The 14,671-nt window shown below is 38.5% G+C and overlaps 1 protein-coding gene across 1 annotated transcript in view; it reads left to right on the top strand.

Annotated features, from left to right (window-relative positions):
• PRTFDC1 (phosphoribosyl transferase domain containing 1) overlaps positions 1 to 14,671 on the top strand; it is a 98,694-nt gene that overhangs the window by 73,363 nt on the left and 10,660 nt on the right. Inside the window, exon 4 of the mRNA XM_036760992.1 lies at positions 3,750 to 3,815. Within this exon, the coding sequence (XP_036616887.1) occupies positions 3,750 to 3,815 (66 nt within the window). The remainder of the gene's footprint in view (positions 1 to 3,749; positions 3,816 to 14,671) is intronic.

Below are 14,671 nucleotides of genomic sequence, written 5' to 3'. Positions count from 1 at the left end.
AATATTCATTTAGTTGTCCCTAATTCAGTTCCTTTACCTGCCCTTTTAAAATCTAAGCTTGTCAGTATGCCCCTGGGGCTGTCACTTAGGTCTCTTTGAGATACTTACTTTTTTCTTTCCATATTACAATCATTTGTGACTTGGGTTGTCAAAATTTTTCCCCCCTGGGATCTTCCTATCAGCTTGAGCTGACTTTCCCTTTTAAGACTCAGACTATGGGATCCTGCATATTTTTTATTTGAATTTTTTAAAAAATCAATTCTCCTTAATTATGTTAAATGTCAGACTTTGTCTGAGGTCTCCTCCCCCATCCCCTTTATCTGTTATGAATTCTAAGTTAACATGCTCATTTGCTCCTGATTTCTAGTCATTTCTTTATATGGGCAACTAGTTCTTTCCCATTTGACAGTTTTCTTCTGTCTCCTGAAATAATCAATAAAAGTAACTCAAGACACTGTGGCTTTGGCAGAAGATCTCCAAGAGATGGCTGAATTAGTTGGAACCCTCCAACCATAACAGTGTGCTGCTTACTTTGAGTCCTGAATTAGAAACTGAAAATTCATTTCCTCCATCTGATTAGGTGGTCTCTAGCATACTACCACCATGGTATCACTTCTGTTTCTATTCTTTCATCTCTATACAAATGTTATCCATTATGGATTTTCCCCTCTACTTTGTGGGCTTCCACATAGCTTCTTTAGATAGATAGATAGATACATATATATATATATATATATATATATATATATATATGTATATACACACACACACACACACATATGTGTGTATGTATATAAAATGCAACTCCACTGGCTCTTTTTATCTGATCCATTCCTTTTAAACAAGTTATATCTTTCCATTATCATCTGAGTTGCACTACATAAAGTTTCACTGATAACCTAGAAAGCATTGTGATGTCTTCAAATAAGTTTTGAATTTGCAGTCAGAAAATGTGGATTTGAACCCTGACTCTTCCATTCACTGCCAAAATGAAGTTATTTCCTCCTTCTGGGGCTCAGGTTGCTCATCTGGAAAATTAAAAGGTTGTTCTAGATGACCTCTCAGGTCCCTTCAGGCCCTAAAGCTATGGTCCTGTGTTCTATTTCAGGCTTTGACCCTATGATACAGTTTCTGAAATATTCTTCTTTTTCCCATTGAGGCTGGCTTAACTTAGTTTGGGTTTTTTTTTTTTTTGGTGGTGATGGCACGATGGGACAGAAGAAGAAGGGAAAGAAGGGACACTGTGAGACCTAGGTATCAAGCAGTGGCAGATAATGCTGTCATGAATGAAAATAAAACCAGAGCTGGTAGCGCCACTTCACAAATACTAAGAGAATATTAATGAACACTAAAGATAAAGGGGGCAAGGGGAGGGCTCAACCATCTGGTACCATTTTCATTAGGAGCCCATTAGTTTGTCCATTAAAGTACCATATAACAAAATGACTGGATCCCCTTTTAAAAAAAAAAGTATTTGACAGCATGAGAATGGTAAGAGAATTATATGAGGAAAGTCTAGATTCGAGTAAGGAAGAAACAGCAAGTTTGCCTGTCATTGGAAACTGAGACCTTGAGAACCTGCTGGTGTGTTTGGATTTGAAACAAGCCCCTTTCACTTTGAAAGTGAGTTATGATTTAGAGAGTACTGTTTCTGTTTGCATTGCTTTTTCCTTTCTAGACCCTTAAAGGGACAGGATATTTACTTTGTCTTGGTCCTGTTTTTCCAAAACCTTTATCTAAGTGAACAGTCCAGTATGTGAAAAATGACCACTCCCAGTGGCTCATTACTATGTGATCTGTGTAGGCTTTGTTCATTATCTGGAGATATTACCTTTCCAGATCAATGACTGCCAAACTGTCTTCTAAGGACGCCTTTGGATGTATGACCAGATTTCTGTGACTTCCTTGAACATTTCACTAAATCCACATAACCTGCTTTGGTTTTTTTATGCCTATATGTCCTCTTTCCCTAAGACTCTTTTGCTGCGCTCCTCCTCCCCCAACTAGAGCACAGAGCTAGGCCTGGAAGGGACTTTAGAGATTATCTAGTTCAACTGTCTCAAGTTAGGTGACTTGTCCAAGGTCACATAGGCAGTAAGCAGAAAAGCTGGGATTTCAGGTCGTATGACTCCAAATCCAGGAATCTTTGCTTGGGATGATAATCTTCACCCCTAGCTCAAGCCCCGCCTCCCACCACCCACGAGAACACACAATAACAAGTTTTAAGGGTGAGCTTTGTTGTTGTTGTTGTGTAGCTGTTTACTCATGTCAGACTCTTCATGACCCCATGCGCCTTATGTCCGTCGATGGGATCTTCTTGGCAAAGATAAGTGACTTGCCCAGGGTCATGCACCTAGTAAGTGTCTAAGGACAAATTTGAACTCAGGTCTTCCTGACGCTGGGCATGGTGCTCTAACCGCTGAACCACCTAAATGCCTAAGGATGAACTAACTCTTCCATATTCCCTCCCGACCAAGGAAAAAAATCAATCACTCCCTCTGTGAGGTTACCTTCCTTTAGTCTATTCTATTATTCTAATCTATTATTATTATTATACTATTCTATTATTTGCATGTGCCTGTTTATTTACATGTTATCTTCCCCCTGGAATATAAGCTCCTTGAGGACAGAGATTCTTCTTAGGTGTTTATATCCCCAGAACTTAACACAGTGCCTGGCATATGATAACTGCTTAACAAATGCTTCTTGATTGATTATATAAGAACAAGAGGGCTCTAAAGCGATTTGGGATACCTCCACAGCCCTTTCTCTCCAAACTTAGTCTATGTCTGTTCCTGTGTTCACTTTCCCCTCCACACCGCCTCCTTTCACAAACCTAAAAGCAAGGCTTCTTAACCTTTATTGTGTCATGGACTCCTTTGGCAGTCTAGTGAAGCTTATAGACCCCTTCTCAAAATCATATTTTAAATGCATAAAATATATAAAGTTACAAAGGAAACCAATTACGTTGAAATATTCCTATCAAATTTTTTTTAAAATTCAGACACCCCAATAGATCCCTAGAGCCCTTAGGGAACTTGGGGATTCCAGGTTAAAAATCTAAGTTCTATAGGATACTAGTCACATTCACTGCATGAAAAGAAAATCATATCTCTATAAAAGATGCTATTATTTCAATTCAACAAACATTTATTAAAAGCCTACTATGTTCCTGACACTGTGCTATAAACACTAGAGATACAGATAGATAAGAAAAAGACAGTCCCTGCCCTCATGGTGCTTACACTCTAGTGGAGGAAGATAATACACAAAAGAAAGCTGAAAGAGAGGGTCACCAAAGGCTACCTGAGCACAGTAATGGTTGTGGAGTTGAAACCAAGCAGAACCACTGGTAGAAAATGAAGAGTTACCTGGAAAGTTCCGAGCCCTCTACAAAGGAAGGCTTTGGGAGGAGTTTATTACTCCTCCCTCCAACCTTCCAATCAGAGGGGAGAGGCTACTGAAGGAACTGAAAGACTTTGTGTCAAAAACTGAGCCTATCTTTATAGTGATGAGAGTTCAGGGGATGAGCTTTGCTTGGGAGAGATATGATGTTCATGGAGTCAAGCAGAGCCCACTGATGGACCATGAAGATCTCTTCTACCTTTTTAGAACTTTGGAACATTGTGGATCAATTATTCCTACTCTTTGATGAGTCATCATTCACTGACTAACATCCCCCCAAAATGGTGTTTTGAAGTTTTTTTTATTCATTTAAATATTTCTTTTCTTTTTTTTTTTTTTTAAAGAATGACCAAGCCTTGGATGATATGCAGATAATTGGAGGGGATGACTTTTCTGAACTAGCTGGCAAGGTATGTCCATTCAACTTGTCTCTCTGAATACTGATGTTACAGGAAAGTCAATAATATTTATTGCACTAAATTTCACGCACTTTTCCTAGTTTTTTTTTAAATCCATTTCATGTAAATTGGAGATGTGAATGCCCCTGAGGGTATCTCTTTTATAATGCACTTATTTTAGAATACTTTGAGGACAAGATGCAGGCCTTTGACAGTCTGAGCTTTTTTTCTGTCTTCGTTCAAACAGCTTGATAATAGATAAGTTCATGGCATCACAGATTTAGAGCTTCAGGGGTCTTCAAGATCATCTAGTCCGGTGCTTCTAACTGATAGATGAAGAAACTGATGCCCAGAGAAGTAAAAGACTTGATCAAGGTCATACTGTTACAGAACCAGGATTTGAACCTAGGTCCCTTGTAGGTCATTTTTGATTCCAGTACTTCATCACATCCCCAGTTAAGCATGTGAAAAGGAGACATTTCCCTTTATTCTCATCACGATCTGTGTGTCAGCACCTAGGCATTTTGATGATGGTTACCATAGAAATGTTTCAGATTGTTATTGTTGTTGAGACGTTTTAGTCATGACCCTCTTTGGGGTTTTCTTGGCAAGGATACTATAATGGTTTGCCATTTCCTTCTCCAATTCATTTTACAGAAGAGGAAATGAGGCAAACTGAGTTGAGTGACTTGCCCAGGGTCACACGGCTAGTAAGTGTCTGAGGCTGATTTTGAACTCGGGAAGAAGAGTTTTCCTGATTCCACGCCCAGTACTCTATCCACTGTGCCACTTAGCTGCCCAGCATTTCAGACTCATGGAAAGAAAAGCATTTGAAGGATTTGATACATTTGTTCCTTAGGACAAAATTCAATGGTATAGGATGATGATATAAGAAAAGTTCCCAGCTGTCTGTCCTCTGCCTTGTCAGCTGGGGGAGGGACGGTATCAGCCAACCACTTCTCTTTCTCCTCTTCCCTGAAAAAAAAAAAAAAACCAAACAGATGTGTGTGAGGTGGGGTGGGCTATGCCAACCATGAGGTCGTGGGAGAACCACCCCCAGTCTGGAAATGGAGTCCCAAACCTGGTAGCTTTGATTTCATAGGCTTAGCAATAACTGAAAAAGCTGTTTTGATTCCAGCATAAATATACAAACAGGAAGGAAGAATTGTTCCATAAAGCAGATGGTCTCTGAGGAATGTGACCCGTAATGCTAGCTTGCTGTGAATGAAAGCAATGCAGTCTTTGTTTGTTTTAGACAGGGCTGACTTATACCTTGTAGTCATTATCCCTGAACAACTTCATCTTTCTAAGCAAAATGGATCAGGCTAATACCCAAAGCTTAATCTTCCATTTTTGTGGTTTTTCTTCTTACGTAACCGGTGCTTTGATGAAGAAAAGAAGTAGCAGCCACATTTAATATTTTGAAAATGCATAATAATATTAGAGTAACAGCGGAGAATCAAGGGTTTTGATTGAAAACAGCCTAGTCTTTCTTCCTTGATCCCCCAGTGAATGAACTAAGCAGCATAGTATGTGGGACAGAGTACAGAATTTAGAGTCAGAGAACATAGGTTCAAGGTCAAGCTCCTTACTAGCTCAGTGACCTTGGGCAAATCACTTGTGCTGCGGCTTGTACTGTGAGCCTCATTTTCCTCTGCTGAACAATGAAAGCCTTGGAAAAGAGCATCTCCAAAGTCCCTCCCATCTCTAGAGCTAGGATCCAAAGTAGAATGAGGACCAAATGCCGAAATTATTTCACTGTCATAAATTAGGCTTAATTAGAAATTGCATTACTCAGTCAGTCAATAAACAAGCACTTATTGAGCCTCCACCATATTCTGGTCAGCCCACTAGGAGCTGGGGATCAAAAAATATAGATGAAATAGTCCCTGACCTCAAAGCACTTCTGTCATTATTGTAACTAGACTACTGGGTCATTATTCCTAGTTTCATGGGTTTTATACCAGGAAAGAACCTAAAAGATCATCCATTCAACCACCTTCATTTTGCAGATGACAGAACTGAGGTCAATAAGTTTTTGTAATTGCTGCTGTTGTGCAGGCATTCAGGCATGTCCTGTTCTTTATGACCCCATACCCGCCAGGCCCTTCTGTCCTCTACTGTCTCCAGAAGTCTGTCCAGGCTCCTGTTCATTGCTTCCACGACACTATCTATCCATCTCATCCTCTGCCATCCCCTTTTCCTTTTGCTTTCAATCTTTCACAACTTCAGGGTCTTTTCCAATGAGTTCCATCTTCTCATTATGTGGACAAAGTATTTAAACTTCAGCTTCAGTATTTGACCTTCCAGTGAATAGCAAGAATTAATTTGCAGTGGTAGATTGAGAGTTGTTTTTTTTTTACTTGACCATTGAAGGAATTTGTTTTGTTTGTCTGTACATGTTTGAATGGGTTTTGTTTTTCTCCCCTTCTGCAAGGTGAGTGATGGGAGATGGGAAAGAGAGAATGTGGACCTGAAAATAAAATAAAATAGAATTTTAAAAAAATTATTGTATCAGTATGCTGATACCGTATTAACAATAATTGACATTAATATGGCACTTTCAAGTTTGCAAAGTGCTTTACAAACATTATCTCATTTTATCCTCACAACAACCCCAGGTTGTAGGTGGCTATTATTATCCCCATTTTACAGATAAGGACACTGAGGCAGAGGGAGGTTAAGGATTTGTCCAAGATCAGTCCTTAACCTCTTTCAGCCGCAGTTTCCTCATCTGTAAAGTCGGGGTAATAATATCTCCCAGAATGTTGTGAGGATCCAGTGAGATAACATGTATGATACTCTTTGCCAACTTTAAAGGGATACATAAATGCTAGTTAGTTTATTATATTTATCTCTGTAGATGCCATATCTCCCAATAGACTATAAGTTCACCGAAGGCAAGGACCATTTCCTTTGTCTTTGTATCCCTAGCACCAAGCACAATACCTTGCACAAAGTAAGCAACTAAGAAAATATTTGTTGAATTGACCGGAATACTGTGATGGTCAAGTCACTTTGCCCCTCCCTAGATTTCATTTTCCTCATCTTAAAAATGAGAGGATTGGAATAGATGATCCCAAAGGCCTTTTCCAGATTTAAAATGTTATGATCCCTAAAGCTATTGTTTCCTTCTCATTTCTACCAGGATGATGTCACATTTTCCTAAAATAGTTTTCCTCATCAAAACAAAACAAAAGAAAACAAATCCCTTTTAAAAAACACAAGAGGACCTGGTCACTGCTGCGGTCATTCAAAGTTAACTAAAGCCTTCTGTCCCCATTACTTGTCCCCTGCCACTGCCTCAACAGTCATGGCTGCCCAGGCCATTGGCACATGTTGGCACATGCCCCGGCCATTGGCATGTCTAGGCATTCCAGAACTAGAGTGGAAAGGACCAGAGGGGAAAAGTTTATACTACTGCCTAGAAACACATGTATATCTGTCCACCCAGTACCCCCACAAGTCAAACATAAACCAAGGTAGAGATCACCCCACTACTAAGAGGTCAAATAAAGCTATTGTTTAAGCATGTAATATAAGGCAAGAGCGTTGCTATATCTGCCATACAATTAGTCACCCTCAGTCCCAGGGTGACAAGTCGAATCAAGTCAACAAGCATTTGTTAAGTATTTACTATGTTCCAGGCACAAACCACAAGTCCTGAAAACACAAAGAAAAGCAAAACAAACAAACAAACAAACGAACAAAAACCTATCCCTGCCCTCAGGGAGCTTGAATTATATCAGAGGAGACAATATTCAGATAACTACGCACAAACAAGATATATACAGGGTAAATTGGAGGTAATCTCAGAGGAAAGGTAGGATTTCAGCTGGAACTTGAAGGACCTCAAGGTCAAGACTAGAAAGGAGAATCAGACATGAGGGATGACCAGTGAAAAGCCACAGATACACAGTGGCCTAGATGTCATCAGAGCATTCACCAACTTGGAGATGATTCACATAACTCCAGTGACACTGGCTTCATGGCTGTTCCATGACACTCCATCTCTCATTTCCAGGCATTCTCTCTGGCTGTCCCCTATGCCCCTTCTCCACTCTGACTACTGACCTCCCTGGCCTCCTTTAAGTGCCAACTAAAATCTCACCTTCTGCAGTAAGCCTTCCCCAACTCTTCTTAATTCTAGGGCTGACTATTTTTTATTTATCCTGCATATAGTTTGCTTTGTATATATTTGTTGTCTCTCTCCATGTTGTCGCTCCCCCATTAGACTTTAAGCTCCTTGAGGGCAGGGACTGTCTTTTGCCTCTTTTTGTATCCCCAGTGCTTAGCACAGTACCTGGCACATAGAAGGCATACATAAATAAATTATTTGATAATAAATCTTGATTAATTTGATAATAGATATTGATTGATTGAACTACCTAAATCTTGACTTCATTCTCACACCTTTTCCAAAGATCCATTTCCTTGGTGCTATTTTTTTGCATCAACTCCATATTTGCAAGTCATCTTTAGCAACATGCCAACCCTTATGTATACAAGAACCATCAGTCCCTCTGATATTCTTTGAATCTCCTACAGTTTTGATTTTTGTGAGATTGCATTCCATGATTCACAGCTATGTAGCATCACCAGGAAAATGTTATTGTTAGAAAGATAGACTTTGATCAGGTAGCAGCCTGAGATCATAGAAAGAACTATGTAGTTTCCCAAATGCAACACAACCTATTATAATAATATATAATAATGACAAAGAAAGGGATATTGAAAGCTTTTCAAAGGAAAAATCAATAGGATTTGGTTGTTCATTGGATTTGCGGGAGGCTAGGTGGAAGATAATCAAATATTCTCATTTGATTGAGATAAAAAAAAAACAAGAAAATAGCTCACAAGAATCATTTTTCCATCCTGTGGAATGAGGACACCATCTGATGAGAGACCCATGATGGAGGTAACGTGGAAACACCTTCCTCAGGCTCATGGTGGCTTAGGCCACATGGCCTAAAGAAAGGAAGGGTTCCAGAGGTGAACTTGGGTTCATAGGATGGAGAAGCCAACTTTACAAATAAGAATAGCTGGCCTGTGTAGGCCACCACAAGTGGCTGGAAGAACCACTTCAGACCAACTGAGAGAACCAGCCAAGAGTACGAAAAGACATCTTCCCCCACCCCCACTAAAAAAAAAAAAAGATGAAGGGAATAACTTCAAGTTTCCTGAAGTCTGAAATGCAAGAGGAAAAAATGCGGGAAATTTAAATAGAAGAGAATCTTCCTTTTCCAGGTAAAGAAGACAAGTCTCTCTTCCAGGCCATGGATCCTTGGGATCCCTCCCAACTCTGAAATGCTAAGATCATAAATCTCACACTCACTATATGAGGCACTAATACAACTCCTTCCAGAGGCTTCTAATAAGGTGGGTATTTAGGAAGAAGAAAGCCCTGTACAGTGCAGGGCTTTTTTTTTTTCTTACAGCATGGAAAAGATGCTCACGTGGAAGTCTGTCTGAGTCATGGGTTTAAATAGGTCAGTGCTGTTGAAGAAATGGAGCCTTTAACGATCCAGATAAATGGCCTCTTTAGCTCACCATGGCAAAAGCAGTTTTCTGTGTGTGTTCACGTTGTCGGCACAATGTGCTCCTGCGAATCATTTTTATATTTTTTAGGGGTTAGTTTAATTCTGATGCATTGCAAAATCAGTGCATCCATTAGAGCAAGAAAATCATGTCCATGTTTAAGGGTGGAGGGGGAAGGGGAATCTCTGCAAATCAAGAAATAAAACTCAATGTATGAAAATGATGCCCGGATTTAGCTGCCTGAGAGCACAGATGTGTGGGTTAAGAGCAAAATGTCAGGGTTGGGTTTGGGTGTTTTAATTAATCCAAGCAAGTTTATAATACAGTGCCAGAATGAAGCCTCTGAACCTGCCAAATTTTTTTGGCCCTATTTGTGTTAATAGCTATTTCAATCATTCCTTCTCATTGTTTCTCTGACTAGGCGGAGAATTTGCTCAACGATAGGAACACACTAAGAGACCTCACACTCCATTAGACTTCTGGTTTTTCGAGAGCCAGGCTTGTCTTTTGCCTCTCTTTGTATCCCCAGCACTTAGCACATTGCCTGGGACATAGTAGGTGCTTAATAAATGTTTATTCACATGAATATTACAACTCTAGGAATAAGAGAAATAAGATGGTTTTCTGCATTCTCCATAATACACAGACACAGACACAGACACACACACACACACACACACACACACCCCATAATATATATGATATATACATACATATTTAAAGTCGTCTATCATATTTGTTGGTAATGTGACTGATGGTAATTGCACTTTCTGTTTGTGTGTGACTAATAACTACCAGAATTTTTTCACCATATTTAAAATAGATTGTTATAGATAGGTGTATGCTAGAGCAAGCTCAGATTGGCTCTGGAGAGCTGGTTGTTAAATTTGCGGTGTGAGCATTTACAGCTTGGGAATTGGCAAATGTTGCAAACCAGGGTTTGATTTATTGTTTTATTGATTTTTTAGACTTTAGAATGTATGGAAGAAATGTTAATATTGCTGATTAAACTTAAAAAGTGTGGATGTGACCAGTCTTGGACACTTACTAGCTGTGTGACGCTGGGCCAGCAACTTAACGCCATTACTTAAAAAAAGAAGACTGGGGGAGTAGGTTTGGGTATCAGGCAGGTTACAAAGGGCTTGAAAAGGTGAGGGGCAACTAGGTGGTGTAGTCCATAGAACACTGGCCCTGAAATCAGGAGGACCTGAGTTCAAATGTGACCTCAGGAATTTACTAGCTATGTGACCCTGGGCAAGTCACTTAACCCTAATTGCCCCACCCCCCCAAAAAAAGTGTGTTTGTGCTCTTTTGTTTCTCCTGAAGAGCCTGTTGAAAACATTTTGGTTCTAGACCAGCTGAGTGACATACCATAGTGGTACATCAAATTAAGAAAACCAAGTATAAGAAATTCTTCAGCATGTTCAAACATCTTTGAATAACCTATTTTTAGGAAATAACTACGATCTGCATATACTTCCTTTATAGTAAAACTTCGAGCCTAGATCCTGAAATAGCAAGGAAAGAAAAAGATTCAGAGAGAGAATATTTTTGGTCCCCAAGAAAACTTTGCCTTCAGCCAGTAGGCTGGAGATTTTACTAGGTTTTCTGTGAGGAAATGAGCTAGGTGTGATGGGACGATTCAGACAGTTACTGGCAAACATCTGAGATACAGTAAGCATAATATCAGATTGGGAGTGTTGGAGAAGGTACAGTAGGTTTTGAACAGAATTTCAAAAGGTAGCCCACTCAAAAATGAAAACACTTAGGAGCTGTGGAAGTGAACTTCAAAAAATAACTGAAAATAGATTATAGTTCAGTCTGGGTAGGGGAAAAATGTTAAGGAGAAGCAAAAATATGAAGGGAATTACTAGCATTTTTCACTGGGGGGAATGAATAAAAATGAGGACAAATCACTTGCTAAATTGTGATTTAATCTCCCTGAGGCCCGTTGGCAACTGAGGGCTAATAATAGCTTACATTTGTATAGCATTTAACAATTTGCATGCATTTTGTCATCTGATTTTCACAACTCTGTGGGATAGGTAAGGCATGTGTTACCACCCCCATTTTGTAGATGAGACGCAGAAAGGTTAAGTCACTTGTCCAAATTCACATACCAACTAAGTGATAGATCCAAAACAAGAACCCGCTTGTTCTGGTTTCTGATCCAGTGTTCTTGCCATTTAATTCATAACTGGCTTTCCTTTTGAATTAGCCAGAAAACTGGAAGCTGACAGGGTAGGGAGGTTGGAAACCACCATATCTGGAGCTGTTAGACCCTGGTAATTAATTGCAGTAGTATATTATAGTTCAATTTTAATTCGATGCAGTGAACATATTTAACATGCAGTAACTACTAAGAAATTAAAGACATAGAGGAAAGATAATAGCTTTTTTTTCCACTACCAGCAAAGCTAATCATTTACCCCCTGATCATCCAAATTTTTCCAATTAAATCCCTCCCAGTCCCCTAAATATCTGCATGATTTTCTTCCCTAAGATGCTGGATCAAAGAGGCTAAAATTGAATCCTCCACAATCTCGGTAGCTCTTGAGAGTTGGGGATTTTATACCTGAATCTGCGATAAAGCCAGAGGCACTATCTACATTACTGAGATTTATCTTGGCTTCTTATCCGGATGACAGTCTCAGTAGTCTTTTATACTCCAAATGAATTCATGATGAGGACACCTGTTGTTGGTCTGTGATCTTTGAAAACCCAGAAAGAATGGAAAATATACAGACACTTAACAGAAGTAGGCAAAACCAAAAACCATTCCCCAAGTAGTCAAAGGACATGAAAAAAAAACCCTTTCTCAAAAGAAGAATTGAAAACTTTTAACAACCATGTGAAAGAATGCTCTGAATCGGTAATATTAGAAATGCAAATCAAGACCTCAAGATCGGCAAATTGGTAAAGCAGTGAACTTGTCCAACCATTCTGGTACCTACTGACGGCAGAATGGCTAAACAAATTATGCTATGGGAAGGCAATAGAATATTACCATGCTGTAAGAAACAATAAGTATGATGAATACAGAGAACTTTGGGAAGACACAAATAAACTAATGCCAATTGAAATAAGACCAGGAAAACAATATGGGGTGCCCCAAAAGTCTTAATGCAGTTTTGAGCTTTAATTTCAGAAGCATAAATGCCACAAATTCACCAAAAAAATCAGTTATTTTAATTTTAAAATACTGATATGTTTTTATTAAAATTCAACATAATCATGAGCTTGTGCGATACATCACTCTTTTCACAGTTGATCTTCCTTACACTATTACTGTTACTTAGCACCACGTTCTCCTGGTTTTGCTCACTTCATTTTGGATGAGTTCATACAAATCTTCGCAGGTTTTTTCTGAAATTGTCCTGCTGGTCATTTCTTATAGCACAATAGTATCACATCACAATCATATAGCATAACTTGTTCAGCCATTCCCCAATTGATAGGCATCCCCTCAATTTCCAATTCTTGGCCACCACAAAAAGAGCTGCTATAAATGTTTTTGTACATGTGGGTCCTTTTCCCTTTTTTATGATCTCTTTGAGATACAGCCCTAGAAGTGGTATTGCTGGATCAAAGAGTATGCACAGTTTTATAGCCCTTTGGGCATAGTTCCAAATTGCTCTCCAGAATAGTTGCATCAGTTCATAACTCCACCAACAATGCACCAGTGTTCCAGCTTTCCCACATCTCCTTTTCCTATTTTGTCATGTTAGCCAATCTGACAGGTGTGAGATGGTACCTCAGAGTTGCTTTGATTTGCATATCTCTAATCCATAATGATTTAGACCTTTTTTCATATGACTATAGATAGCTTTAATTTCTTCACCTCAAAATTGCCTGTTCATATCCCTTGACCATTTATCGAATTGGCAATGACTTGTATTCTTATAAATTTGACTCAACTCTCTATATATCTTAGAAATGAGGCATTTATCAGAGACATTGGTTGTAAAACTTCTTTCCCAGTTTTCTGCTTCCCTTCTAATCTTGGTTGCATTGGCTTTGTTTGTGTAAATCTTTTCAATTTAATGTAGTCAAAATTATCCAATTTGCATTTCATAATGTTCTCTGTCTCTTGCTTGAGCATAAATTCTTCTGTTCTCCATAAATCTGACAGGTAAACTATTCCTTGCTCTCCCAGTTTGCTTATCGTATCAGCTATATTTATATATTTATATATTTTTATGTATAAATATAATATATATATATATTTATATATACTTATATTTAATGTATCAGTATATTTTTAAATTTATATATTAAATCTTAATACTGCACTTTGACTTTTGGTATACAGTATGTATATATAGACATACATATATACATATAATTACAATAATGTCAAGGGAAATAAAAACAGTAAAACAATTTAAACTGAATGCTGTAAAATCATATTGACCAAGTTTGACCCCATAGAAAAGCTAGAGGAAGTCACTTCCTCTGCTTCTTTGCAGAGGTGGGGGACTATGGCTATGGAACAGTGCATACATCACACATTTTTAATGTTTAGTTTTTCTCTTTTTAGTCTGTTAATATTTCATAAGAGATAACTGTCCCATGTTAAAAATAGGAGATATAAAAACAAAAGATATCCTTTTTTTTAAAGAAGTCAGACTGGGAGAGGTGCCATGAAATTGAAGATAGTCAAATATTATCCATTTTTTTAATAAAAAAGGAAAAATGTGGAATCTTCAGGCTGTAGTCTTTGAACTTAACTTTAATTCCCGGTAAAAACTCTAGAACAAGGGTTCCCAACTGTGGTCTATGAACTTGTTTTTTTTTTTAGTATTTGAATAATTATATTTTAATGTAATCAATTTCCTTTGTAATTTTCTGTATTTTATTTTATTCATTTAACAGCATGATTTTGAGGAAGGGCTCATAGGTTTCACCAGACTTCCAAAGGGGTCCATGACACACACAAAAGTGGTTAAGAACCCCTGTTTGTGAGGCTTCAAAAAGGGAGGTGGTGGCCAGTAAGAGTTAGCATGGCCTCATTAAATAGATGCTTAACTAAATATATGTTTGTTCAATTGTCATGCCAGCCTAACCTCATTTCCTTTTCTGACAAGGTCATTAGGTTGGTAGATAAGGCGGGGTGCCATAGGCAGAGTATAACTGAATTTAGCAAGACATCTGACAGACTTCTTGTCGAAGTTGTGAGCTAACTGGAAAGATGTGGGCTAAATGATAACACTTACTATTATTCTGACTAATCTGTACTTCTTATAATGTACCAGGCACTGTTTGATCCTCATAACCCTGTTATTATTGTCATTTTATAGTTGAGAAAACTGAGGCAGGCAGGTTAAGTG

The sequence above is a fragment of the Trichosurus vulpecula genome, chromosome 5, assembly GCF_011100635.1.
Source record: "Trichosurus vulpecula isolate mTriVul1 chromosome 5, mTriVul1.pri, whole genome shotgun sequence".
Classification (NCBI taxonomy): Eukaryota; Metazoa; Chordata; class Mammalia; order Diprotodontia; family Phalangeridae; genus Trichosurus; species Trichosurus vulpecula.
This window is presented reverse-complemented; position numbering and strand designations above follow the sequence as displayed.